The sequence below is a fragment of the Amborella trichopoda genome, chromosome 8 (assembly GCF_054954075.1).
Source record: "Amborella trichopoda isolate Santa Cruz 75 chromosome 8, AtrichopodaSantaCruz75HAP2 v2.0, whole genome shotgun sequence".
In the NCBI taxonomy this organism is placed as follows: Eukaryota; Viridiplantae; Streptophyta; class Magnoliopsida; order Amborellales; family Amborellaceae; genus Amborella; species Amborella trichopoda.
Genome location: NC_142343.1, coordinates 24848478 through 24873983, shown reverse-complemented (window position 1 = coordinate 24873983; position 25506 = coordinate 24848478). Strand labels below are relative to the sequence as shown.

Here is a 25506-nt window from a genome sequence, read left to right as displayed (position 1 = left end):
GCGTATGTGTTAGAGAATGGCCATTGTTACTTATAATGATACCTCAAATAAGTAGATAAAAGTCAGTGCTGACATTCATCAGCTGGATATGACTTGTCCCAGCACACTTGCAATCCCAGGTGAACTTGTGATCTTATCTGCTTCTTGGCTGGCTTTGAGGGACTAATCAAGAGTCCCTAGCACGAGAGTACTTGAGGGTCATGGTTTCATTGGGTTAGTTTACAGGTACATATTGATTTGAGTGTTATCTCGGAATGCCTAACACAAAAGGAATTATTTTTTCCCAAGGCATGCTCAATCCTCCAATGATATATTTCATATTTTTTTCATGGTTTTAAATGAAAAGGAAATTATTTTTAATCACCTCAATCATATTTTTTCAGGAAAATATTAAAGAAAGGACTTTCTTGAAATTATAATTTTTTTTGTTAAGGGAACAAAATTTGGAACTTAAAAGGGGATGATTATTTTTGTCACGTTCGCCTTTTAAACAGATATGTGAGGTCCACGAATGAGGCCACATTGGGGCACATGGGGACCCACTTCAATAGGTGTCATGTTGAGCCCACATGTGGGGCCCATGGGCCGCTTGTGTTTTGGTTTTTTGTAAGCACTAGAAGGTTTGAGGTGGGTAACTAAATCTTCTCGGATTCTATGAATCCTAGGAGAATTAGATTTGTTTTCAAAGGAAAAGGGGTATGGTAAGATAGCACAAGTTCTAAAAGGATTGGGATTCCTAGGTTATATGGATTCCTAGGAAGGCTCAATTGGAAGATTGTTGGGAAGGTTCCTACTAGGGATAATGGTGTAAATCCAACCCTTAGATCATAATGGCTAATTTAGGGTTGAAACTTAATCTCTTAACCTTCAAGTTTCTCACTTCTAGAGAAGACGAACTCTATTTCCATGTGTACCCTCAACCATGCCTTTATAAAGGCATACCCTCTCCCCTTGTTGATTCATTCTCTTTTTTTCATCCAAAATCCTAGAAAGAGAGGCATGTGGAGTGCTTAAGGGCTAGAGAAAAACCCTCGAAAGCAAAGTGAGGGAAGAGAGAGAGAGGTGCATGGTTGAGATTCCATTTTGTGTGCTGTTTTGAAGACAGATGTGAGATAAAACCTTGCTTCTTTGTCATCCCCCAACATGTACCTCTACAATTTTTCCAAAAAACTTCGAAAAAAGGGTTCCTGGTTTTCAAACTAGGTGCGCTATCGTCTAGGAAAACAGTAAAGGGTGTAAGAAGTCATGAGGCGGTGAAACCAGTTTGTTGTCTCAGCCTGCATAATTTCAATTGTCTTCGAGTCCCTGGTTCTTATGTGGCAGCAACATTTCTCGGTGTATGCCTATTTTGTTTAGTTTTGAGTCTATCTTATTTCTCCAAAATATCTTGGAGAGATATAAATAGTTTTAAGAGAGAGAGCCTTTTTATTGTAAGGTGGTCTTCTGGCTTTTGCAATAAATAGCTGGAACTTTTTAAGAAGTCCAACCTTGTATCTCCCACACTTTAGCACTCACAATCCATTCCGTCGAAGTTGTAGATGGTGATTGCAAATTTCTACATCTTTGGGGCTTGGCTCCCACCAAGACTTCAGGAGCCGCAAAAGCCCCCTATGGTTTCTTCCACCCCCAAGTCATGCAACCACCACTGAAATTGCTCCCACCCTAGCATTTGACACTACTACTCTCCTCCCCCCCCCCCCCCCCACCCCACCCACCCCACCCACCAAACACAAAAATAGAAAAAAAAAAGAGCCCCACAGAAAACCCCAACTAAAGCAATGCAGTCTTTCCTCACACCCCTGCATAGGCATCCTCAAAAGATGTGCGAACAGCCTTGACAGGCCCATGACTATGGCCAAGAGATCCCGGCTACCTTGTAACCCCTACAAATGGAAGTGCCTGATGCTTTTAATACAAATCCTTTAACACAAATATGGAATCCTACTTCTTGGTAGGTTCCAATAAGAATGAGAAGATTGATTAGAGCCCAACTTTGATGACATACTACTGGCGACACCTGTTGAAATGAAGATCTAGATCTACATGTGAAACTGTTAATATGAGACCAGTATTGTAAGAGAAAAATAAAATAAGAGAAGAAAGAAAGATAAGGAGGAGGAAAAAGACGGGGGAGGGGGGGGGAAGAGAGAGAGAGTTGTGAGAGAACCTAGACATAACATGTGCCGTAGTCTGTTAAATTGCAGTGGTCACACTTATAAATTGTTGATGGAGAAATAATTCCTCCTGCATTATATCCTTTCAAATTATTGATGTAGAAATAATTACACCTACATTATATCCGTTTTAAATAATGCACTCCATTTATGCCTCTCTCTCTCTCAAGCTGGAATATAGATACTAACGTGTCCAGGTTGACAACTATAGCATGTACTCTATCACGTGTAATTGCTTTTGTGAAGATATTTGCTAGTTGGTCTCTTGATTTGACATGAGGAGTACAAAAAACTTCAGTGACTACCTTTTCCTTATGAAATGATTGCCCGCTTCAATAAGCTGTGTTTTTTTCATTAAAAATTGTTGTCAACAATGTGGATTGCTGCTTCAATATCATAATGAAGACTAGCTGGTAAATAAATTTTAGCTCCAAGATCAGCCAGTATAGTTCTAACCCACATAATTTCACATGTTCCATGCGCAGTGTCCTGTCTGGCCAATACATTTTTTTTTTAACTCTTCCATTAACTATATTAGTACCAACAAGGGTACAAAAACCTTTAGTCGACCTTCTATCAGTATGAGAAGCAGCCCAATGTACATCAATGTAGACTGCAACAACCATACGACTGATAAAGCCCCTTCCTTGGAAGAACCTAGTAACTATGCTCCAACTTTATCTAAAATGGGGTACAACTCTTTTGTTTATCGATGATTGTACACACTACACCTGGAAATATTTTATGGGAAATAAATCTGTAGTGTTCTTCCATTTCAAAACATCTTTTTCCATTGTCGCGATCCAGTTGGTACAAAAATAAAACTTCTACAATCAAACTCTAGCAGAGAATACCTATCACATGATTTCTAAGAATATTTGAAACTCAAAAGTATCCAATCACATAAAACTTGTCCCTAAACTCCACAGTAAAATAGCATAATTGTGATGAGAAACCATCATATCCTGGAAGTTGTCAAGATCCTCATGCACGACTCCAATATTGCTCATGATTTTTTCAGTTGATGATGCATCCACAGCTATTTATCTCGTAAATTGTCTCCCATACTCAGCTTTGCCATAAACCATCTCCATATTATTTATTATTTCATTTTCATCCTAATTATTCTCTCTTACATAGTTTTTTATGTGTTGGTTTTGTTCATCTTCTTGCACATGGAAAAACAAATGTTTTTGGTTAAGCAACCATTTGTATTGTTGTTTGTTAGCGTGCTGAACAAAAGGGATTTCTCTATTATGATCCAATAGCTTGTCATATTTGTGTCTTGCTATGTTGTCTTTCTAGAAAGCCTCTTTTATTATTTTTTATGGCTGAATCTACATGTTCTTTTGCTCCTTTCGTACCAGTTTCCTCTAATTCCCCTATCTCTCCACCCAATTTTTTAGATTCACCACCAATAAACCACCACAACTTTTGGTATATCAGCGATGGGGAGAATAGAACCAATCCATATCTCCTTCAATTCATTAACGTGAGCAAAGTCAATCTTCCACCCTACCTGTAAGTGATTCTCTTCCCTCTTCCTTCTCTAACTCAGCTTCTTCTTATAGCTATAACCAATTACAATGTCCCAAACTTATAACTCATCCTCCTGACTTGGTTTTTCTCCAGATGACTTTGGTTTTTCACTTTATCCTAGATCTTTGTTTACTTCTCTTGATGTTGTTGATAATTATTCTAACCACCTAGATCTTTGTTTACTTCCTAGATCATTGCTTGCCTTCGTTGACTCAAATGACATTCATTCCACCCATCAAGAACCCTCTATCATACCATGCTGGAAAGAGGCCATGGATGCAGAGATAGTGCCTCATTGGAGAATGATACATGGGATCTTGTGACTTGCCCTGCAAACATTGCTATCATTGGAAGTAAATGGGTTTTCTCTATGAAGCTCAGATCTGATTGAGGGATTGAGTGATATAAAGTATGGCTAGTTGCTCAATACTACAAGCAGGAATATAGCAAAGACTACATTTGCTCCAGTAGCTAACATAACCACAGTATGTACGGTAATTGCCCTCTTAGCTATTCGCCAATGGACTCTCTCTCGAATTAATGTGAATAATGTGTTTCTTTATGGACATTTAAAAGAGAGAGTGCATATGCGACCTACCCCTGGGCATTACCATCAAGTCTATGGTTTGTCATTTAATAAAATCCATATATTAAAAAAACCTCCAATAGATTTTGACAAGTCATTTTGCGTGTTGGATTTACGTAAAGCTCTCAAAACTATTCACTACTTCCCCACTATAGTTCCTTAGGGATAACAATTTTTCTCCTATATGTTAAGAATATTATTCTAGCACCCATTAACAAAATGTGATGCCCAAATGTGCCGACCCGGCACAAAAATACGTTGGATCGATTTCTGATCTTCAAAATGTGCTAGTTATATGCTGAACTGGCTTTTTACAAAATGTGGTAGTCCAACACAAAATGTGCTGGACCAACTTCTGATATTAAAATTGTGTTTGTTTGGCACAAAATTTGCCGGATTGGCTTGTATTGAAATATTAAAATTGTGCCTGTTTTGCACAAAAATGTGCCGGACTAGCTTATATTGCAAGTGTGCTTGTTTGGCACAAATATGCAGAAATAGCTTCTGATATTTAAATTTTGAAAATTGGAGCGTGATAAGAAAAAGAGAAACATGGATTAAAATGAGGGGTATTTTTGTCCAAAAGAATCAACTTCGTAACTTTTCCGTGAGGGTGGTTGTTTGGCCAGAATAACAGTCTGACTCCATTCTCACCAAAGGGTAGGGGCCCAAATCCCCACTGACATACCACTTTCATGGTTGCTGATGCCCTCGCCAAGAGGGCATCTGCTGGCCCCGGTGCCACTGTGTGGCGCCATAGACCACCAAATTTTCTTTCCTCTTTTTTATTACATGATCTGGCGCAATTGCCCTACTATAGGGTTGTACGTTAATTGTTTTTCTCTGCTCTTTTATTAATGGAAAAATGGGTAGGAGGCCTTCTCCCCCACTGAGTTACCCAAAAAAAAAAAAACAAACGGTGTTGGGGTTAATAGTGTGGTTTAGATACCTTGGGCCCAAGAACAGGTTTAAAAAGCAAAAATTTTAGATACCTTGAGCCCTAAAAATTAGGGCCCAAGGTATCTAAAATTTTCGCTTTTTTGTATGATTAGTTATTTTGTAGTCTATGTCAATAAGTAAACTTTTATAGATACTGCTGAAATGTCTTGTTTTCTATGTGTGAGAAGCTTGATGTGCCATGCTAATTGAACATGGCGCTTCTAGTTTTTTTATGCTTGAGTATTTGTTATTGTGTGTTCAGATTAAGAGCTATTAGCATGTGTTGCTGTCATATTCCACCTATTATTGTACATTTTTTGTTTTTTTATGGTGACTCAATCACATTCAATTATCACTTTGTTAGTTTTAATTATTCCAATTATTATATTTCAGTGTTGAAGTTGTGGTGGTGGAGCTGCATGAAGGCTCTCTCTAACCTATGCCTCTTCTAAGTATCGTTCTTATGCTTGTTGCTTTCTCTCGCTCTCTCTGTCTGTCTCTCTCTCTAGGTGGGATATGATATTGTGATGAAGACAAGGAAGGCACCAACAGAGGGAGGAATAGAGAGACAGGGAGACAGAGAGAGAGAGAGAGAGAGAATATGTGAATGTCTAGTGTTGTCTTATGGTCGAAGTGAGATTGATGTTGAGGGGAGGGCGCTTCAGGTCTTGCTTCTGTTTGGGCTTGGCAATAGGCTAGACTTGAAAGAGGCCCTGGTCAGGACCGAACCAGCCTTGTCATGGCCTTGGCCCCCTCAGGTCATGGCGGCTAGGCCTTGACCTGGCCCTTAGGCCACATTTTGTGGCTGAGGCCCTACCTTTTTAGGACTGGGGCAATCAGGCCGGGCCACCTGGCCCATTGCGAGCCCTACTTTTTTGTTATTCAGTTTCTGAAAATGGTGTTATGATGTCATGGATGGTTGTAGGCAAGGTGAGGAAAGAGGAAAAGGGCATGCAGTTGAAAATTAGGGGGAAGCTGACATCAGAAATGGATCAACAATGAGGTAGAAAATCTAAGGGTTGGTATCGGGGAAGCTAAAGGGAAGCTTACCTCTCTAGTACTTGAGAGGCGCAATGAGGATTTGGTTAAAGGGTAGCAAGAAGGTAGGAGCAACAAGTTTTATTGGTGAAAAAGTCCCCAAAGTCTTTTTTTTTTTTTTTTTTTTCCTTGTAAAATCCTCATGGCTCGAGTAGTGTTGCTTCGTTAAACTATCCTGATGCAAATGAAAGTTTTATGGTAGATTGTGAGCAGTGGTCATGGGCACTAGAAAAGGAGGCCAAAGAATGGAAATCAAGGGATTGGGGAGGACGGATCCGTTGGAGGATAGGGAAGTAGTTGGTGTGAACTCTACAGATACGCTGGCCAGTCTTGGAGGCTGTAGTATTGTCACGGGGAAATGGAGGGCGAATGTTGCGTGGAAAGAAAGCAAAGCTAAGGAGTGCTACATGTCGGGGTGTTTGTTGATCTGGGGTGAGATGAGAAACTATCTGAGGTGAGATGAGAAGATGGTTTCTTTTGGAAGGGTAGAAAAATACTCAAATTTTCAATTTTGAGATCTCGAACAACCCCCCCCCCCCCCCCCCCCCCCTCCCCCCCCCCATTAGGCATCTTGACGCCCGCTATTAGGGATCTTGATCCCTACCATAAAGACCCAGACAATGACCAAAATGTTGATTTTCAAGCCAGCGAGCAATGCAACTGTACTGATAATTTAATTGCAGTGCTTGTTATCTATAAACAAAAAGATATTCAGTTTAAAGAGTTTGCATAGCCCTAAAGTATTGTTTAAAGCATAGTTGTTGGAGACGGGAGCGCGATCAGTTTGGGAATCGCCGAACCTCCCTATTGCAGAAGTTCCTTGGGTTTGGGATCGGCATCCCTACAATGAACAAGACAGGGAATGAGATCCTTAGGTTTATGGGAGCGCGATCCCATATCGATGGGTTCGAGGATTTGACTGGCAAGAATCTAACCTCCACTACTCTTTAAACGAGGTTGTCAAGTAGAGCTACGACGGGTTCCCTTGATTAAGGGATCGAGGGATCGAGGTTTCCGTTTGTCATATAACGGGGTTGCTCTTGTTCTAATATCGAGATTCTTCAAGTATAGGAATCAAGGTCCTCAGTTGATTGGCCCCAAGGTTCACAAATACCATTGGTTAAGGGAGCGAGTCCAATATGTATCCTATCCTCTAGTTAAATAAATCTATAGTGCCCCATTTCTATACATCACATGCTTACATGCTACTTGATAAATGCTAAATACTACTAAACACTTTACTGTATATGTCCATAGTCCATGCTCCAAAATCCAATATGTACACAGGAGCGTATGACAACCTCTAATTAAATAAATCCATAATGCCCTATTTCCAGGCATACATGCTACTTGATGCATCCATGCTACTTGATGAAATATTAAATACTTTTAGGCACATTACTATAGAGTCTGTGGTCCATAGTCCAAAATGTAATATGTATGACATCCTATGTTTAAATAAGTGCCTCAAACCATATTTTTATGCAGCACATGCCTATATGCTTGATAAATCTAAAGAGTATGGATTGTTTTGTTACTTAGTCTGTGGTCCTTAGTCCCAAATCTAATGTGTATGACATACCCTATTTAAATAAATTTATATTACTAAAATTTGATACATCAAGTGCCTATACACTACTTGATAATGCTAAAAGTATAGATCACTCTATTAGATAGTCCATAATATACTTATGTACTCCATTCTTCTTATATATACTCCAAATCCTATTAGAGGTATAACTTTAATAATTTAGTCCCTCAGACCACCAAGATATTCTTTACACATAAATCCAAAAAACAAATCCACAAGTACACAAATTGGGTTTTTTTTATTTTATTTAATCAACTACATGCTTAGATCACCAACACGTACCCCCTTCCACCTTCCCTCTTCCCCGGCCAATTCCCCTTCCCTCTACATTAACCTTGGACCCAAAACCAGCTCACACAGCTCCTTTGCCATTAACATGTGGCGATCATTCTGGTGAATCTGGTCGGTCCTCCCAACTCTCCCACCCTACATGTATGTGTGCTTGTGCTCTTTCCTTGTGTACTTTTGTGACTCTTGTGTGTGCATAAGACAGAGAGAGAGAGAGTTGAGTGTGTGCAGTAGAGAGAGAGAGGTGTGTGTGTGTGCACAGTAGAGAGAGTTGTGTGTGTGAAGTAGAGAGAGTTGTGTGTGTGTGCATTGTAGAGAGAGAGAGAGTTGGGTGCAGTAGAGAGAGAGGTGTGCACAGGGAGGAGTGAGAGTGAGAGCGAGGGAGAGAGTGAGAGTGGAGAGATAGTGACAAGATGAATGCCTTTTTTTTGCTTTTCGTATATATTTTGTAATTTGTGCCAGTTGAAACACGAATGTTGCATGGGTTTCGATGCATTGAATTTCTAAGATTTGTGATAAATTTGGATTCTGGATCAGAATATGAATGTTATGTTGGTTACTTTGTCTTGATTTGACATTTTATTGGACAATCTGGTATTTGATCAGAGCATGAATAGTGAATTTGTTTCTCTGTTATAAAACTTTCCATTTGCATGAATACTGAATTTGTTGCTCTGTTATAAAACTTGCCACTTATATAAAAAGGGATAGGGAAAGAGAGAGGTGTAGGAATTGAGAGAGAGAGGTGTAGGAATACTGTGGAACTAGATTCATCTAATTTTGAAAGTAGATTCTAAATATATGGAATTCAAGATTATAATGTACCAAAGCCTTGGACCATATTTGATGGGAGTGGGAATCTATTTCGAAATAGTATTGGAATCCACTAATGGTTGGAACGTGATCCCCTTTATTTGGGAGCGAGATCCCAAAATTGAAAAACCGGGGTCCCTACGAGATCCCTAGGAGGAACAATGGGATCGAGGTTTAGGAGCGGGAACGCCACCCTACCCCCACGGTTCCCTTAACTATGGTTTAAAGTTAAGAGCAAGATCCTTGAAGGTTGGGATCGAGATCGCAAAAACTTGGGATCAAGATCCCTAACATTTAGAGATCTCAATCCCTAAAATATATATTGAACAGACAACATTCCCGACCATAGGGATCTTCTAGCCTTTCACAGTCCCCCAGCTCTCGATCACTGTCTTGCTTCGAATTCACTCCCAATCCCAACAACTATGTGAAGGAGTTTTTAAGCAATGGAGAGGACGTATAGCACATGAGTGCACTTGCAGAATAATCCGTATACCGTATTGTTTTGCGATAAAAGATGGCAATTTAGTTGGTTTGGGATTGAATAAAGGGCCTTAGGTGCTAACTTTTGAATTTTAAAGGGAAGGGGAAATGAAGTGTGGGGAAATATTTGGAGGTGTAAAGTGAAGGGCAGTTGATACCATATGCAAAAAGGATGACATTAATCTCTTATCACTTGATTTGGGGCATCATTATGGTGGCACATGAGGATGGGGTGGGAAGCTTTGTCTCTCACCATTGCAGGTGTCAGAGAGGATTTTTCAAAAGGGTAGAACTAATGCTGCATGGGTAATGAATGTGGTCAGCTTCTTGTCACATGATTAAGTTAGCTTTATAGGGCACATATGGGGTTGACACTATTTGTATGTATGGTGGTTGTGACATGTAGTGAGGTATTGTTGAGCTGCAAGGGCTAGTATCATTGGTCATGTTGTGATATGACTATGGGGCCTACATGGTAGAAGATGGGGGGTTATCCAGGGAGGTATGAAAGAAGTGAAGCACCGATTAGCATATTGCACATTTGCTTTGCCAAGTGTTAGATTGCATAAAGTGGAATTTTCTGGGTGACATGGAGTCATTAGGGGATGCATCCCAATATGTCTAGTTTGTCTCAACTCTGAAGGATGACTATCTAGAGTTAAAGCGTTGTAGAACGTATTTTGGCTCATACATGATCCGTTTGCATTATAAACTTATAATAATAAACTTATATGAATAAACTTGTAATAATATCTATAACATCTTCAGTTAGTTACAGAAACACCACTTAGGTAGGGGGCTTTAGAAAGGCAAGCAACAAGTGTAGAGTGGAAAAGGAATCCTCATACACAAGTGTGAGTGAAAGGAATGAGAGGTACCAAATTGGGGCTGTACATGGTAATTTAAGAACGAAGAGAGAGGGGGTAGAGGGTAGAAAGGGTAGAGAGTATAGAGAAAAGAGGATAGATACTGTAGGAAAGAGGAGAGAGGTTATAGCATGTAAAAGCTAACCGATTGTGGCAGTTTTTCCAAAGATTTGCTCTCTACTTCGACTGCGTGGCAGTCCCCTTCGTAGTGTTCTTGCGAGCAAATCAGTGGCAGGGTTGGCCGCTCTCCAAGTATGCAAGAAATTGACTTAAAGAGGCCTTCAAATGTTAGATAAAAATGGGCTCAAGTCTCCAGGTGCTGGGGGAAATTTTTGATTCACAATGGATGACATTTTTTTACTCTCCTTCAATGATCAGGGAAGAACCCCATGTGGGGTTGAATTTCTTGACTACTTTAAGGCTCCTTGTTCCCATCATTGTTGACTTGACAGATAATTAGAGGTGGGTAAGGTGATTCGGTCGCTATCCCAGTAGAGTCCCCTATTGTAAAACACTCAAAAGAGGCAAAAGGAAAACTTTTATCCTTCATTCAGTATTCGCAACACACACACGCACATATATGCAACATGAGGTTCACTTGCGTAGCATGATATGCTACGTAATTTGCATAGCAAGAAACTACACAAAGTGTAACACATCACCTCACCTTCTATGATATTATATGCTACCCTATTATATATGATACACTACACTTAGTATATACAATGTGATGCAATATAAGTGATCCACGATCTTCAACGATCTGTACACACCTTCAAATTGAAGCTGGTTGAACAACATCAGTTTGTCAATGAGATCATCTGAGGTTCAGAGATGAAACAACTCTTCAAAAAACCCACAGAAAAGGCCAACGGTAGGATCGGTTAACTGAGTGATGGCGATATCCAAGGGTAAAGTTCCTCGCCCCTCTGGCCATCCCTCCGCCTCTATCCACTCTCCCCCTCTCTACCGCTCTTATGCTAACCTAGTCAAGCCTTCAGCCGCGTCTGCCTCCTCTTTTTCTTGCCCTCCGCCTCCTCCTGGTTCCTCTTCCACCTCGCTCCCTCCCTTGCCGCCCTCAACTCCGTTTACCTCAACTCCTCTTCCGTCTTACCTCTTCGTCCCTTCCCTCCCCCTGCCTCTTCCCTCTACTTGGACTCGGCTTTCGTGGGTTCCTTATAACCCTATCGTAACGACCTGAGAGGGATCGAACGTTGAGCTCACTCTGCTTGGCTTGATCCTAATCTTTCTTGCCGTCTTTTTTCTCATGGGAGAATCCTCTTCTTCTTTTCCTCTCCTGACCTGCCTCCCAGGCTCTCCAATCTCCACTTGGCCAGGTCAAAGGTGTCGCTCTCTCAGTTGCTCCCTGGGCCTATCCCTGGACGCGACCCCCTCCTATAGGATTTGGTTTCATATTAACGACATCCCTCTCTAAGCCTGGCACCCCGACTCCTTCGTTTCCATTGGGTCCAATTGTGGTAAGGTCTTGGCTACCAACTGGCAATCCTGCGAGTACCTCCTGCTAGGGGCGATCCTGTTCTTGGTCGAGGTACTGGACCCCTCATTGATACCCCCTTCCTTGTGTGTGTTTGTTTAGAAGGCGAGCTCTTCTGCATCTCCCTATCTTGAAACCCGACCTCTCTTAATGCCTTGTGCGCCTTGACAACTCGCAGTCCTCCAGCCCATTAGGACTGGATTCGAGTTCACCGCAAACACTTAGGAGTCAAGCCTGATGCTTGTACTTGCCACCTTCGACCGTTGCGCCCCCGTTGGCATTGCTTCCGTCGCCAGCCGTGGCTCCTTCAGGTGCTCCACCACCTTCTCCGGTAGAGGAAGAGCCTAAGCTGACGACCCTCTCGACTTTGGTTTCTGTGCCACGTCCCCTTGTAGACAACGGGAGTGGAGTACCATCCTCGGGCAATGTTGGTGTGACACCTGTCCCTGCCACCTTGAGCTCCATTGTGCTAACACCTGTGTGCCCTTCTCATGTGGGTGGTTTCTTGCCACATGGGCCGCCTGCTTCAATCCATCATGAGATGTCTTCTGCCATCCCCATGGTCATTGTCGCGCCGCCTTCCTGTTTCGTGTATCGTCTTGAGGGACGTGGCCTCTCTGGGGATCCCGAGGATGGCTCGTGTGAAGTTCTCGGGACTCTATCCCCTATGCCCCCGTCTGCTGTTCCTTCTCTGGCCTGCCCCCTTGTCACGTCCTGCCTCTCACCTAACCCCTCCCCCCATTTGCCCACCTCTTTTCCCTCACCTATCCCCCTTGCCTCCCCCTTGTTGTTGACACCTGGCAGCCCGCGCCGCCTTGCCGGCCCTCCCCCCCGCCCTTGCTTCCACTTGTACCCTATCCGTCCTCCCCACCCTCGTCGAGCCCTGAGCCATCTCCTTCCCCGGATCCTCTTCCTTTCTCCTCTTTCTCAAGCCCCTTGTCTGCTACCCCTTCGCCTCTCTCTCCCTTCCTCTTCTTCGTCTTTGATGGTCCTCCTCTCTTTCCCCTCGCTTGTTGCCTCGTCTTCCCCCTCTCTCTCTCCCCTACCGCCACCTCTCCCATAGTTTCCCTGCTTCCTCCTATCCCTTCCCCTCCTATCGCTCCATTATCATTCCCTTCTCCCAAGGACTTTTGCCTAGCCCTTCCTATCCTCTTCCCCCTTTCCTTGATGGCTCTCCCACCCCTCTCGCCTCTCTTCCCCCTTCTTCCCCTCTACTAACTTCTCCCCACTGCTCGCCCTCTCCTGGCTCTCCTTCTTCTCCGACGATGCCTTGGCGGTTTCACCTTTGTTGTGGGAGATGCTCTCACCACTCTCCCCCTACTAGTCTCTCTGTCCGGTCGTCCTCCCCACCCCCCTAACCCGATTTTCCATCTCACCCCTCCCCTTATTTCTTCGCTCCCCCGGTCTCTTTTCTTGTCCACTCCTTCACCTCCTTTGCCTTGGCCCCTCCTCCTCTCATTCTAGCCTTCCTCTCTTATTATCCCCCTTCTGTTAGTTGGCCTAACCCCTCGGGCTCCCATCTCTACTAGGTGAACAACCCTCCTTTTGTTCCATTTCTTTGCCCCCTCGCCCCTTTCCGTTTTTTTTCCTCCACCCCTGGTTTCGCTTCCCTCGTCTCCGTCCCCTGCTTCGCCTTTTGTTCCTACCTTCTCACCTGCCTCTACCTCTCAAGTGGGCTGGCCCCTCCGACCGACCCTTCCCCCTCTCTCTCTCTCACTCTCCTGCCCCTCGTGCCTCCTCTTCTCCTCCTTCTATTCATTTGGACCCTCCCTCTTCTCCCCCGGATGGGGACCGCTTCATTCCCCCTGTTTCCTTGTTGGCCCCAACCCCATTTTGGCCCCTCTTCCCTTTGAGACCCATCTCTCTTCGGCTACCTCGGCCTCTTCCTCTTCTTTGGACCACCCAGCCCCCTTCGCGACCTCTAGTTTCTTTTTGGCCTTGGAGAAAGCCTAGGGCAATGCGGCAGATGTTTTGAAGGGGGTGAGTTTTAAGTTTGATGGCTCCCCTGAAGATGTCAAAGCGTTCTTCAAATCTGAGGCTCAAACTAGGTGCAAAGTAAGTAAAAAGGGCTCTTGAGCACTAGCCAACCTCTCTTGCAACATAAATTACGACCACTATGGGAGGGACGATGCGCCAACTCAGGACACCACACACCCCTTGGTGTCCACCTCTCCTTGACACCCGTCTAGGATGTCGCAGTCCCTCCCAAGTCGATGAAAGTTTTAGTTTGGAATATCATGGGCCTTGGTACCCCCAAAAAAAACCAAGCTATGTGGGACTTCTGTTCCAAATTATCCCTGACACTACTGGCTCTGATTGATGCCAAGTAACCTGAACCTGCCCTTTAATTGATCAGGAGGGTATGGGGGCGAGGCCCTATCAATGAAAGGCCTTGCCAGCCTTAGGCTCTTCCGCGGAGGTATTTGGGTTGTTTGGGACCTGACTCACTCCTCCTTGACTCAGGCTAGGAGCGCAACGCACGCGGTGACTATCTCCTTGAACCGCATCTTCGACCACCACCCTTGGAAGTTCTCAGCAGTCTAGGCCCTAATACCAACCAATCCGCATTGTGGGAGGAATTGGACGTTGCGGCTGCTCTCCTCCCATCTCGGTGGTGCATCGGTGGTGACTTCAAACTCGCAAGATGGTCCCACGAACGGAGTTCTTCTTCCTCCGTCACGCCGAGCATGCTTTTGTTGCTGATTTCATTGGCAGACATGAACTTAGCAACAACCCCCTCCAGGGGGCTATTTTCACGTGGTCGAATTCAGCCGCTCGATCCAAGTTGGATAGGTTCATGTGCTCGCAGGACTGAGACACTTCTTTTCCTGACTCTATTTCTTCTGCCCTCCCCCGAACCATCTCTGATCACAAACCCATACTCTTGGACACTTACCTTGTTTTGAGTGGTCCAGACCCTTCCGCTTTAAATTTCTCTGAGCCGAGGAACCAAACTTTAAATCTGCTTGGTCAGTTGGTGGACATCCTATTGCCCCCTAGCCCTGGGCTGGGCAGGGTTCAGACTCCATAAGAAACTCTCGCTACTCAAATCATCCCTAAAGGCTTGGAGGGTCAATCTGCCGGGGGAATTTTCAAGCCCTTAAGTCTTCCACTCTCACTTCCATTCACAACTTGGATCTCGTGGAGGACTCTCACACCCCCACACCTGAAGATGGAACCTCCTGACTCCAACTAAAGTCTGATCTCCAAGTCCTCAGAAAAGATGAGATCTAGTGGGCGCAGAGATCTAGAGTCAAATAGCTGAATTACGAAGATCTCAACACAACGTTCTTTCATAAAATTGCGAATTGCAAGAGACGAGACAACTCTATTGTCCTCATCTCTCATCAGGGCATCACCCTTGATGACCCCTTCACTATTGATAGTACCATCCTTGAGTACTTCCAACATTTGTTACGCTCTCCTCACAGACCTGTCCCCATCATGGATGACCTCTCTTTCTGAGGCCCAGGCCGCCTGGCTCGAAAGGAGCTTCGACGAACTCAAAATCCTTCGGGCAATCAAAGAGCTTGGCCAAGATAGGGCCCCTAGCCCTGATGGCTTTCCAGTGGCCCTTTTCAACTGATATTGGGGTATTTTTCGTTTGGATTTTCTGGTCTTCTTTGCTGAGTTTCACGAGAGGGGTATTATCAATAAGGGCATGAATGCCACCTTCATCACTCTTATTCTTAATATCAAAGGGGCCTCAGAACTTAAGGACTTTAGGCCCATAAGCCTAATCAACACCTCATATAAAATCCTGGCTAAGGTCCTCGCGACCTGTCTCAAACATGTCTTGGGCTCTGTCATTTCCGACAACCAAAGCGCTTTTGTGAAGGGCCGGCAGATCCTTGATGGGGCTTTAACTGCCCACAAAAGCCTCCACTAGCGGTTTGTCGCCAAAACCCCAGGCTTGATCATAAAACTTGATTGGGAGAAGGTGCACGACCATGTTGACTGCGACCTTTTCGAAGAAACCAAAACCAGGATGGGTTTTGGGGCACAGTGGAGAAAATGGATCCGAAGATGTATTCGAAGCCGTTATTTTTCTATCCTCACCAACAACGCACCTCAAGGCTCCTTCAAGTCACATAGGGGCCTTAGATAGGGGGGCCTTGTGTCCCCTTTTCTCTTTGCTATAGCAGCAGAGGTTTTCAGCAGATCCACAGATGGGCTATATCCGGTAGGTCTTGTCTCTAGCTTCAAGATAGGAGCCGAGGCCCCTACTGTAACTCACTTACAGTACGCCGATGACACCTTGCTCTTTTGTGATGCATCTTCCACCCAAGTGAACAATTTGCTTCTCTACCTCCACTGTTTTCATTTTGCTATAGGCTTCAAGGTCAATCTTAGCAAATCCAAGATGATGGGGATTTCGGTCGACCCTGCCACCCTCCAAGCCTTTGCCGACGGCTGGGGCTGTGGAATTGAAGCCTTACCCACAAACTATCTTGGCTTGCCTCTATATCTAGGGAAACCACGTAAATCTCAGTGGGGCCATGTCATTGACAAAGTGAAGAAAAAGTTAGCTTCTTGGAAAGGGGAGATTTCTGTCTCCGGTAGGGAGACGCACCCTCATCAAGGCTGTTTTGTCTGGGGTCCCTGTTTACCTCATGGATCTATTCCATCTTCTGGTCTCGGTCCGTGAACGCTTGGAACAACTGATGCGAAGTTTCTTGTGGTTGGGAGACAGATCCTCCAAGAAATTCCACCTTCTACCATGGAATAGGGTTTGCCTTCCTAAAGCCATCGGGGGCCTTGGGATCCGGAGCTTGAAAGTCACCAATCTCGCACTTCTTTGCAATGGTGGTGGAGGTTATCCATGTAGGGAGACCAACTTTGGCATCGCATCCTTGTCTCTAAATACCGGCTTTCGGCTCCTCTTTGGTTTATCCCAGCCAGCTTACACCACCGAACCTCAGGGTTCTGGAAATCCATATTCCACTCCCTGCCTTTTTTTATTGCCCACATTCGGTTCTACCCTAGGAACGGATCCCGTGTTCACTTCTGGCTCGACCCTTGGCCCATTCCGTTCCCTCTCTTGGTTGTTTTCCCCTCTCTATTTCGCTTGGAGGAATGCTTAGAAAGTAGGGTCCAGAGGGGTATCTGTAATATTCTTAAAAAAAAAAAGCGTTGGAATAGCTCATTTGACCAACACAAAATGAAACATTAAACCCTGTTCCAATCAGTTAGGAAAACACTAGCATCGACAAATTATCAATGTCAGCCAATAAGGACCAGTTTCCAGTGAATATAATAAACTCTTCACCAAATTAGTCTAACAAAAAGCAACATTGCAAACTGGTCCTTTTGGCCAAACTTGAGCCTATCTGACCAAAATAGTCAATTTATTGGTAGAACTGTTTTCTGGACAATCACATTCTCACAAGATTCGGCTCACATAAGAAAAATATGGCAAGTGATTGAGACAGATAATTGAATAAGCAAGCCATAGTGATTGAGACAGATTATTGAACAAGCAACATTCTTATAATAAATGCGAGAGACAGACTTATAAGTTCTGGAAAGTAATCAAATGTCATTTGTTATATACTGCAAGAGTAACAAAAAGATTCACTTGCAGACAGAAAAAACAAGGGATGGTGAAGAGAAAGTAACTAGAAAATCACAACCTTAATTAAGTTCGAAAGAGCCCATGCAGCTGTTCTTGCCATTGAACCATTATCTGAAAGCATCATACGTGCCAAAGCTGGCAATGCTCCTTGTGCTATTAAAATGTTTCTGAGCTCTTCTCCTTCCCCAGCAACATTTCCTAGAGCCCAGGCACACTGCTCAGCAATGGGAACTGAGCTTCGGTCTGCAAAGAAAATATTGACATGAAAAATCTAGTCAATCAGGATAGCTATAAAGGAAATAAAAGAAACATTTGGCAAAAAGCATAGATAAACTCAAATGTCACATGACAACAATTAAGATCAAGGAATTTTGGTTCAACAAACGCTCGTATATCAAAGATAGATTAGGCAAACTAGATGCCCTCTTCCAACCATCCTGTACATAGACATGTTGATAGAACTCAAACCTGGTAGCTATATTAAGTCCACAACCACCTTGCCCCTCCATTCCCTCAGCCAAGAAAAGAGAAAAAATGGAACTGCAATACATCATAGAGGCTTTGACACTTATACTACTTGAACTGGATGCTGTTGTTGATGAGATAGAAGTCACATTTTTTGTAGACTTACTCGGTTTACCAAATGTGGCAAAGCAGCAACAAATACCACCCGAGCTGCCTTTCAAGTAAACACCAATCCACATGTTTCTCTTTTTGAGTGTTAACCTGGGATCTTAGTAGGAATTCAACTCTCAACCGCATATTGTACAACCCTGCCGACCTGACCAACCAAAGGCCTAGAGCCCATTCCTATCCCAATCCAATGTTCTACTTGGTTGTGAATCCTATTCAAGATTTTCTAAGTCACAATAGCCCAACCATATGAAAGAAATAAAATACTTGAAACTAGCATACCTGGACACTGCATCTGACAACCTATAACCTCAGATCGTACTCAGAAGTTCAGTCGATTGTCCCAGTCATTTGATAGGGCTGTTGGATCAAGAAGATAGAGCATCTGGGCCCAAGGTGAGAGATGCAGCTGGCAATAGACTTTCCAATCTAACATGCTTAAGGCAGTTCCTTCCTCCTGAGAGAGATACGGTATTTCGTTCATATTCTATGTCCACAAATTCAATCACGAGAAGGCAGTGAGTCAAGGGATAGAAGCACGCATCGTATGAAAGAGAAGTTTATCATGTATGAATGAACTCTATCATGTATGAGTGAGCCGCCTAACGGGGTAGGGAAAAGAGCGGTGGTAGGTGGTCGAAGTATACTATCTTCGCCGGATTCAGAGAGATAACTAGTAGAATCAAAGAGGGGCAGGGGCACCACATAGGTGACACATAGAGGTTAGGGAGTCAAGACAAAAGCATTGAATGTGTTTAAGATAGGCATACCTAGATGGAATCCTACTTCAAGTGGGACATAGATTTGTTTTTTTTTAAGCATGAGTTGAACCTTTCAAAATATGACGATACATCTCTCACGCCATACTTTCTCTCTTTCCTTCACGCCATATTTTTTTCTCTCTCAAATTTTAACCCCTCTCTTTGCCCCAAAGGGAGTCACGTCACCCTGTCTCTCTTCTTTATGTGTGTCGTGCCACATAAAAAGGAAAAAAATGTGGTGCTATATGAAGCCCTAGAGTTAGGGTTTGCTGATTTTTGAAAAAGAAGAGCAGTACATACAGCCAAGAGAGAAATAAACTCTCAAGCCTTGCCCTAGTTTGTTCCTATAGAGTTTCTATAAACCCTAGTGGAGTTTTGAGCTCTCTAAAGCCATAGATTGAAAGGTATTGTTTTAAAAGCTTCCCTATCTCAAAAATAACCTACAAGACCTATTACAAATACGTCATCGGTCAAGGAATCGGGTGTGGGGTGTATCAAGACCTGTAAGGGTAACTCCAGGCATCTTCTAGCAAATCTTCCTAGTAGATTTAATTATTTTTCAGTCATAGTTCATATTCTTCTGTTAATTTTCAATAAAATATATTGTACTCAAAACTATAGTGGAAGATTGTTTATTGCTCCTAGATGGTTGGTATTTGCTTTGGCAGTAAACGTAAAGATCCAAGGTTGTGTCTAGGGTATTAGTTTTGATTTTCAGCAGTACATTGTAGCCTATGTAAGTGGAATTCTAGTATATTGACATAGGCTACTTAATTTTTTAAAGTGGAATTCTAGTATATTTAAGGATAAGGCTTTAAAAGGAATGTCGGCCATGTAAATCCACTTTGCAATCCACTTACATACTGACTTCTTTTGTTCTTTCTTATATTTATTTTCAATTGTGGTTTGTTTTGTTTTTTTCTTTCTCTCCTGAACCACAATTTCGAGGCTAGGGGTGAAAAAAGAATCCATTGGCCCCTTAGAGAGAGGTGTTCTTCCCTTAGCACTACCACCAATATTTATAACCCTCTCTCTTGAGGTTGAAGTATGAGTACCCCTTTACCTCATAGCAACTTCAGACATATCATCATCATCATCATCATCATCATCATCATCATCATCATCATCATCATCATCATCATCATCATCATGATCATCATCATCAACATCATCAAATAATTGCATATCATCAAGTAATTCCTTTCTGTTCTTTTTTTTTTTCTCTTTATCTTTTTTCAGTCCATCCAAATATTCTCTAATCTCCTCTTTTATATCATCTGTAGCTTGTGGGCATGCTCTTACATTCCCAGAAATTCCGGCTAAATGCTTTTTTTGTCGAGAAATACCACCCATGTAAGTATTTCGACAGAGCAAACATATCACACAATTTCTATTTTTCGGATGTTTTTAGTTTAGCATATTTTCAAGCCTGATCCTTGTTACTAGAAGATTGGGAAGAAGACATTGCCCTAAAAATAAGTATAACAGTACTATTGTACAAGGAATAAAAAGTTACCAACTCTGTGAAGTAGTGCTCGATTTCTTCACGGCCTCTGAAATCCCAAATTTCTTATCACAAATTCACATTAACATCACCAAATCAACAATCAAAGGAATCAAATGAATATCCAAGTATCAAACAACCGTCAAATCGAAGATTTGGATGAAAAAACAATTTTCGTCAAATTTTTTTTCCCCTCGATTTGATGCAAAAAAAGCCACAAAAGTGGCTGAAAATCATCGTTTAGGGGATATAATAACCCCCCAAAGAGTTTTCCTAAACTTTGGAAGTTCAAAAAGACCATTTTGCCCCGCCCCCCCCCCACCTACGAGGGGCAAAATCGACAATTTTTTTCTTGAAAACAGATGTGGGCGATGCGGCCTGATGCGGCGCATATGCGGCCACATCTGTCAAAAGCGCATATGCGCCAGTTTGCGATGCGGATGCGAGCACATCCCACATGATGCGGCCGCATATGCAGCGATGCGGCCGCATTTTAAAACACTGCCTCAAGTACCATCAAGTGTATTCATTCATTTTGAATTCTATCGTTTCTCGTCTTGCCACTCATCTATCTCAGCTACTCTCATTCGACAGATATGTGTTTCTCAACCACCCAACATTCCATCCTATAAAGCATGGTTAGTCTTACAACCATCCTATAGAACTTCCCTTATAGTTTCATTAGTATGCGATGATCACATAAGACTCCAGTAGCATATCTCCACTTTGTCCACCTAGCTCTAATTCATCAAAATAAAAAATTATTTAAAGCCTTATCCTTAAACCCCCCCCTCCCTTTATAAATTTCTCTTATCTTATAACGAAATTAGTCTTATAAGAAGAAAGGGAACGGAAGAAAGAGACATGATGTGAATCCCATATGGGGTTCACATTCAACTCATGGTGAGGCCTACTCATGTGGTTGGCCATGGCCATTGGCCCCTAATGCGAGTCCCATAAAAATTAAAAATACCAAATAATTTTATGAATTAAAAATGCTCTTATTTTTGTAAAATAAAAGGAATTCCTAATCCTTGAAAATTATTTTAATTGAATTAAAAATCATAGGCACAAATAAAATTTGGAAAAATTATTTTTTGGGTTTCATAATTTTCCAAACACAAAACAATAGTTCCAGAAGAGGACTGGTACCTAGAGGTCGAGAATAAGTGACTTTCTAAGGCACTCCACCAATGCTAAAAATCTGTGACTCATAGACTAGCTTCTCAAACCAACCCAAAGAGACCACCCACAACCCAATGAGACCCATAACCAAGTCAATCGCAGGGGCTTATGATGGCCCATCAAAGTACGCCAATAAATAGTAGGATAATAAATCTAGTGTGGAGATTATAGGTTCCCCCCTTAGCAAGTCATATCCATAAGGATGAATGCACGTATTGCAATAGTGCAAGGGGATTCTCTCCTCAGCACATTTACACAACCCACCCTGGGTATTTTCCACAATGTATCTATGATGTGTACATATTATGTGGTGGCTGTTGAGGATTTGGCTATTCCCCTTGCAAGCCTCCAACAGCATGCAGGAGAACACCAGTCTCCTAACCGACCGACAACATCAAACCTCGACATCCCTCAATTGTAGTGCTTATGCCCAAGGGTATGGGTTATGGACTCAATCATAGATCTAGACCGCTCAATCAAGGTGAGTCAACCAACAAATCATAAAACGCCATAACACAGTCCCAGTGGAATACATATTCATTATGATTTTTACTTTTACATGCTCTCAAGGCCTTTAAGGGCCACAAAACCCATCAATAATTCCATGAGCATCTAAACTACTTTTTTAAACAGTTAATGAAATCCTTATGTGTGTGTGTGTGTATATACATAAAACAGATGGGGTACGCCCCACGTGTATAGAGAAAAGGTACACCCAACAGCCATGATGTTTGTGGGAGAAATGGACAGGTAGAATTGCGTCTCACTCTAGCTTCTAAAATAAAATTCAAAAGCTCCAAAATAGATTACACCCTGACACACTAGTGCTCTCTCTCTATACCCGTGATATGTGCATCTCTCTTTCTCTCTCAAGCAAACAACCCTCTCGTTGAACCCCCTCTCTCTCTCTCTCTCTTTCTCTCTCTAGAAAAAACCCCTCTGCATCTCTCTGTGTGATAGTAAAGCCTTTAGCAGACATCCCTCTTTCATATTGAACCCCTCTCTCTTGCTTTCTCTTTAGACCCCTCTGCATATCTCTCTCTCTCTCTCTCTCTCTCTCTCTCTCTGACAACAAAAACCCCTCTGCATATCTCTCTCTCTCTCTCTCTCTCTCTCTCTCTCTAAACAAGGTCTAATTTGCATCTTTTATTACAGTACCTAATTTGCATCTCTTCCCGTGCAGAACATACAATGGCCATTAGAGGCTGCTGTGAAAACTTATAAATTCTTCAAAACCAGAAAACAATACTAAATTGAAATCGAAGTAACATTTTAGACAATGGCCATCACTAATTCATGCATGTATGTATCTATGTAGCATACCCACCATGGCATGAATTTATGTATGGATGCAAAAGACCCCAAAAGAGAAACCTAAAGCTTCATGAACACAGGTAACTTGAACCCATTTTTACTCAAAAAAAAAAAAAATTGGAATTACAAATTTTGAATCAACTCATTCGTTGAATTCGTCATAGAGAGAGAGAGAGAGAAAGATAGCCCTGATGTGGTCGCTTGAGTGAGAGAGAGATATTGCCCTGTTGTGGTTGCTTGAGAGCGAGAGAGCGAGAGAGGCCCTACAGCAACAGAGAGAGATAGGGATTCTTGCTAGAGAGAAAAAGTGAAGAGAGAGAGGGGCCCTACTATCACAAAAAAAAAGAGAGATGCAGAGGGGTGCTAGAGAGAGAAAGCAAGAGAGAGAGGATCATTTGCTAGAGGCCCTACTGTCACAGATAGAGAGAGAAGCAGAGGGGTTTATGCTAGAGAGAGGGGGCTCTGCGAGAGAGAGGGGCGTTTGCTTGAGAGTGAAAAAGAGATGCACATATCACGGGTAAAAAGAGAGCACTGGTGTGTTAGGGTGTCAACTTTTTCGGAGCTTTTGAATTTCGTTTTAAAGGGTAAGGTGAGACACAATCCTACCCGTCCATTTTTCCCACAAACTTGAAAACCCTACAAATTTCTAAAATACATTCCTAAAATTTAAAAAGTCCAGGTCCAGTGAACTTAGACTTGGACCGGGACTTCGAGGAATGGTCGGGTCCATGCTTTTGGACTTCGACCCACCCTACCAAGTTTACAAGGTAGACCTAGGCAATGGTCCAGGTCAGATCAACCACCATCCCGACCAGATTCCCAACCCTGCCTGCATATTACAAAAAATCCAAGCATCCAGATGATATTACACTTGATTTCATTTGGTAAGGGATTGGATATTCCGTGGCAAAACTGGCAATTGCTAGATTGCTTCAGGTCCTTACTAATGGACAATAGTATAGTTGTTGTGACTTTTGGATGAAATAAGCCTCTCTCTCTAATGGACAATAATATAGTTGTTGTGACTTTAAATAAGCCTCTCTCTCTCTCTCTCTCTCTCTCTCTCTCTCTCTCTCTCTCTCTCTCTCTCTTGTTTTAGTCCATCAAAAGTCATGCTATCTTTGTTGGCTATTCTAATATTTCTAATCGTCTGTACATACACCACTTGGCACGTGCACTGATTTCTATGATATGCATATTACTTTTAATGAATGTCTATACATATCAGTCTTTAGGTCTAACATTTTTGAGGAAAAGAACTGTTTTGCCATTTCGGTAAGCAAGAAACCAACAAATTTAATTGTATGGCGTAGAATAAGAAATAAGAGTGGTTTTGGTATATGCATACATAACTTTATAATCGTCAAAAAAGATGATTATATCAACTAACAAAATCAAGTACTCAAACTTTAAGTTTTATGAATAAAAGAAATGAATAATTAAAATCTAGAACAACTTTATCTAAAAATACTCATAATGCTATGCTCAACAATTAAAAAAGGGTAAATTCAATTTACCTCCAAGATGAGCAACGAGTAGAGGTAGTGCAGGTAATAAAGCTTTTGTTTGTTCTGCCTCGCCAGCTGCAATATTTGTAAGGCACCATGCTGCCTCAAGCAACTACATAAGAAAACAACATCATATGAATAAATACTTCACAGAAACCAATTCATCGGGAACTCAATTGGGGAAATGTGCAATCAAATACATAGGGACACCTCAAATTGAAAATAAACTATAGAAAATATATTTTGTTTAAGCAATCAAGGTAATAGTAGTGCCAATAAAGATCGAAAGCAATCTCATATAGAGAAGCTTCCAAGCACATGTAGCTTTCACAAGGGAGGAGAAAAGCAAAGATGTTTGAAATATACAATACAATAATCAATTTACATATTAATATATGCAAAAATGCAATAATTACCCTCAATATTTCATGAATAAAAAAATTTCCTATCAAATGCTAATATTCACATTCACAAAAAAAAAATCATAACACTATCCACATCCATATCCAATATCAAAATAAAACTAAATATTCAAGGCTAAGTACAAGTTTAAAATGTAAGCGTCTTAATCCCATAAAACATAACAGACTTGAAGCTTGTTCCTTGCATGATAATTAACAAAATAATGTTTCTCAAGTTCAAAGGAAACACAAAATTAGGCCCTTTAAATTTCTCAAGTTCCTTGTATGATAATTAACATGTGTCTCAGACAGTATGTAGTAGGTCCACCTATCATTCTCAATTTCTAAGTTGGATGAGAACTGGTGTTTTCAGTTTTCATCTACCGCACAAAGTGGCAGCATTTTATGAGTACCAATTCAGGACAATAAAATGGTAACCCGATATGCCACTTCAAACTATAGATGAATGTCAGCCAAAAACAGTGTCGAACTATGTTTTCAGTAGCATCCAAAAGAGCCCTTAAAGTAATAGAGTTACTATATCAATGTTGATATGTATTGACGACATAGACGAAGGTATGAATAAAAGAGTTTTCAGAAAACCAATGAAAGACTGAACTGTCAATGACAAAATCTTTACCACGGAGAGTTTTCAGCAATGACCACCATGAAAAGTTTTAACTTTTACGCTAAAAGATAACACTTTTAAAGTTAAAACATTGTATACATAACAACTCAAAACAATTGGAGCAATCACCTCTTCCTTAGAACAGAGAGAGATCCTCCTGAACATAAATTTCAGCCCATGCTGAG

At 42.1% G+C, this 25506-nt stretch overlaps 1 protein-coding gene across 19 annotated transcripts in view; it reads right to left on the bottom strand.

Annotated features, from left to right (window-relative positions):
* Positions 1-25506, bottom strand: part of LOC18427367 (importin subunit alpha-9) — a 66162-nt gene that overhangs the window by 14884 nt on the left and 25772 nt on the right. For 13 of the 19 annotated variants that reach the window (XM_020663099.2, XM_006836419.4, XM_088874411.1 and 10 more), the window contains 2 exons: positions 24302-24404; positions 17446-17630 (listed from right to left, as the gene is read on the bottom strand). In XM_020663099.2, coding sequence (XP_020518758.1) covers positions 17446-17630; positions 24302-24404 — 288 coding nt within the window. Of the gene's footprint in view, positions 1-17445; positions 17631-24301; positions 24405-25450; positions 25479-25506 lie in introns of all 19 variants that reach the window. The other 6 variants (XM_020663095.2, XM_088874399.1, XM_088874401.1 and 3 more) reach the window with 1 other exon arrangement.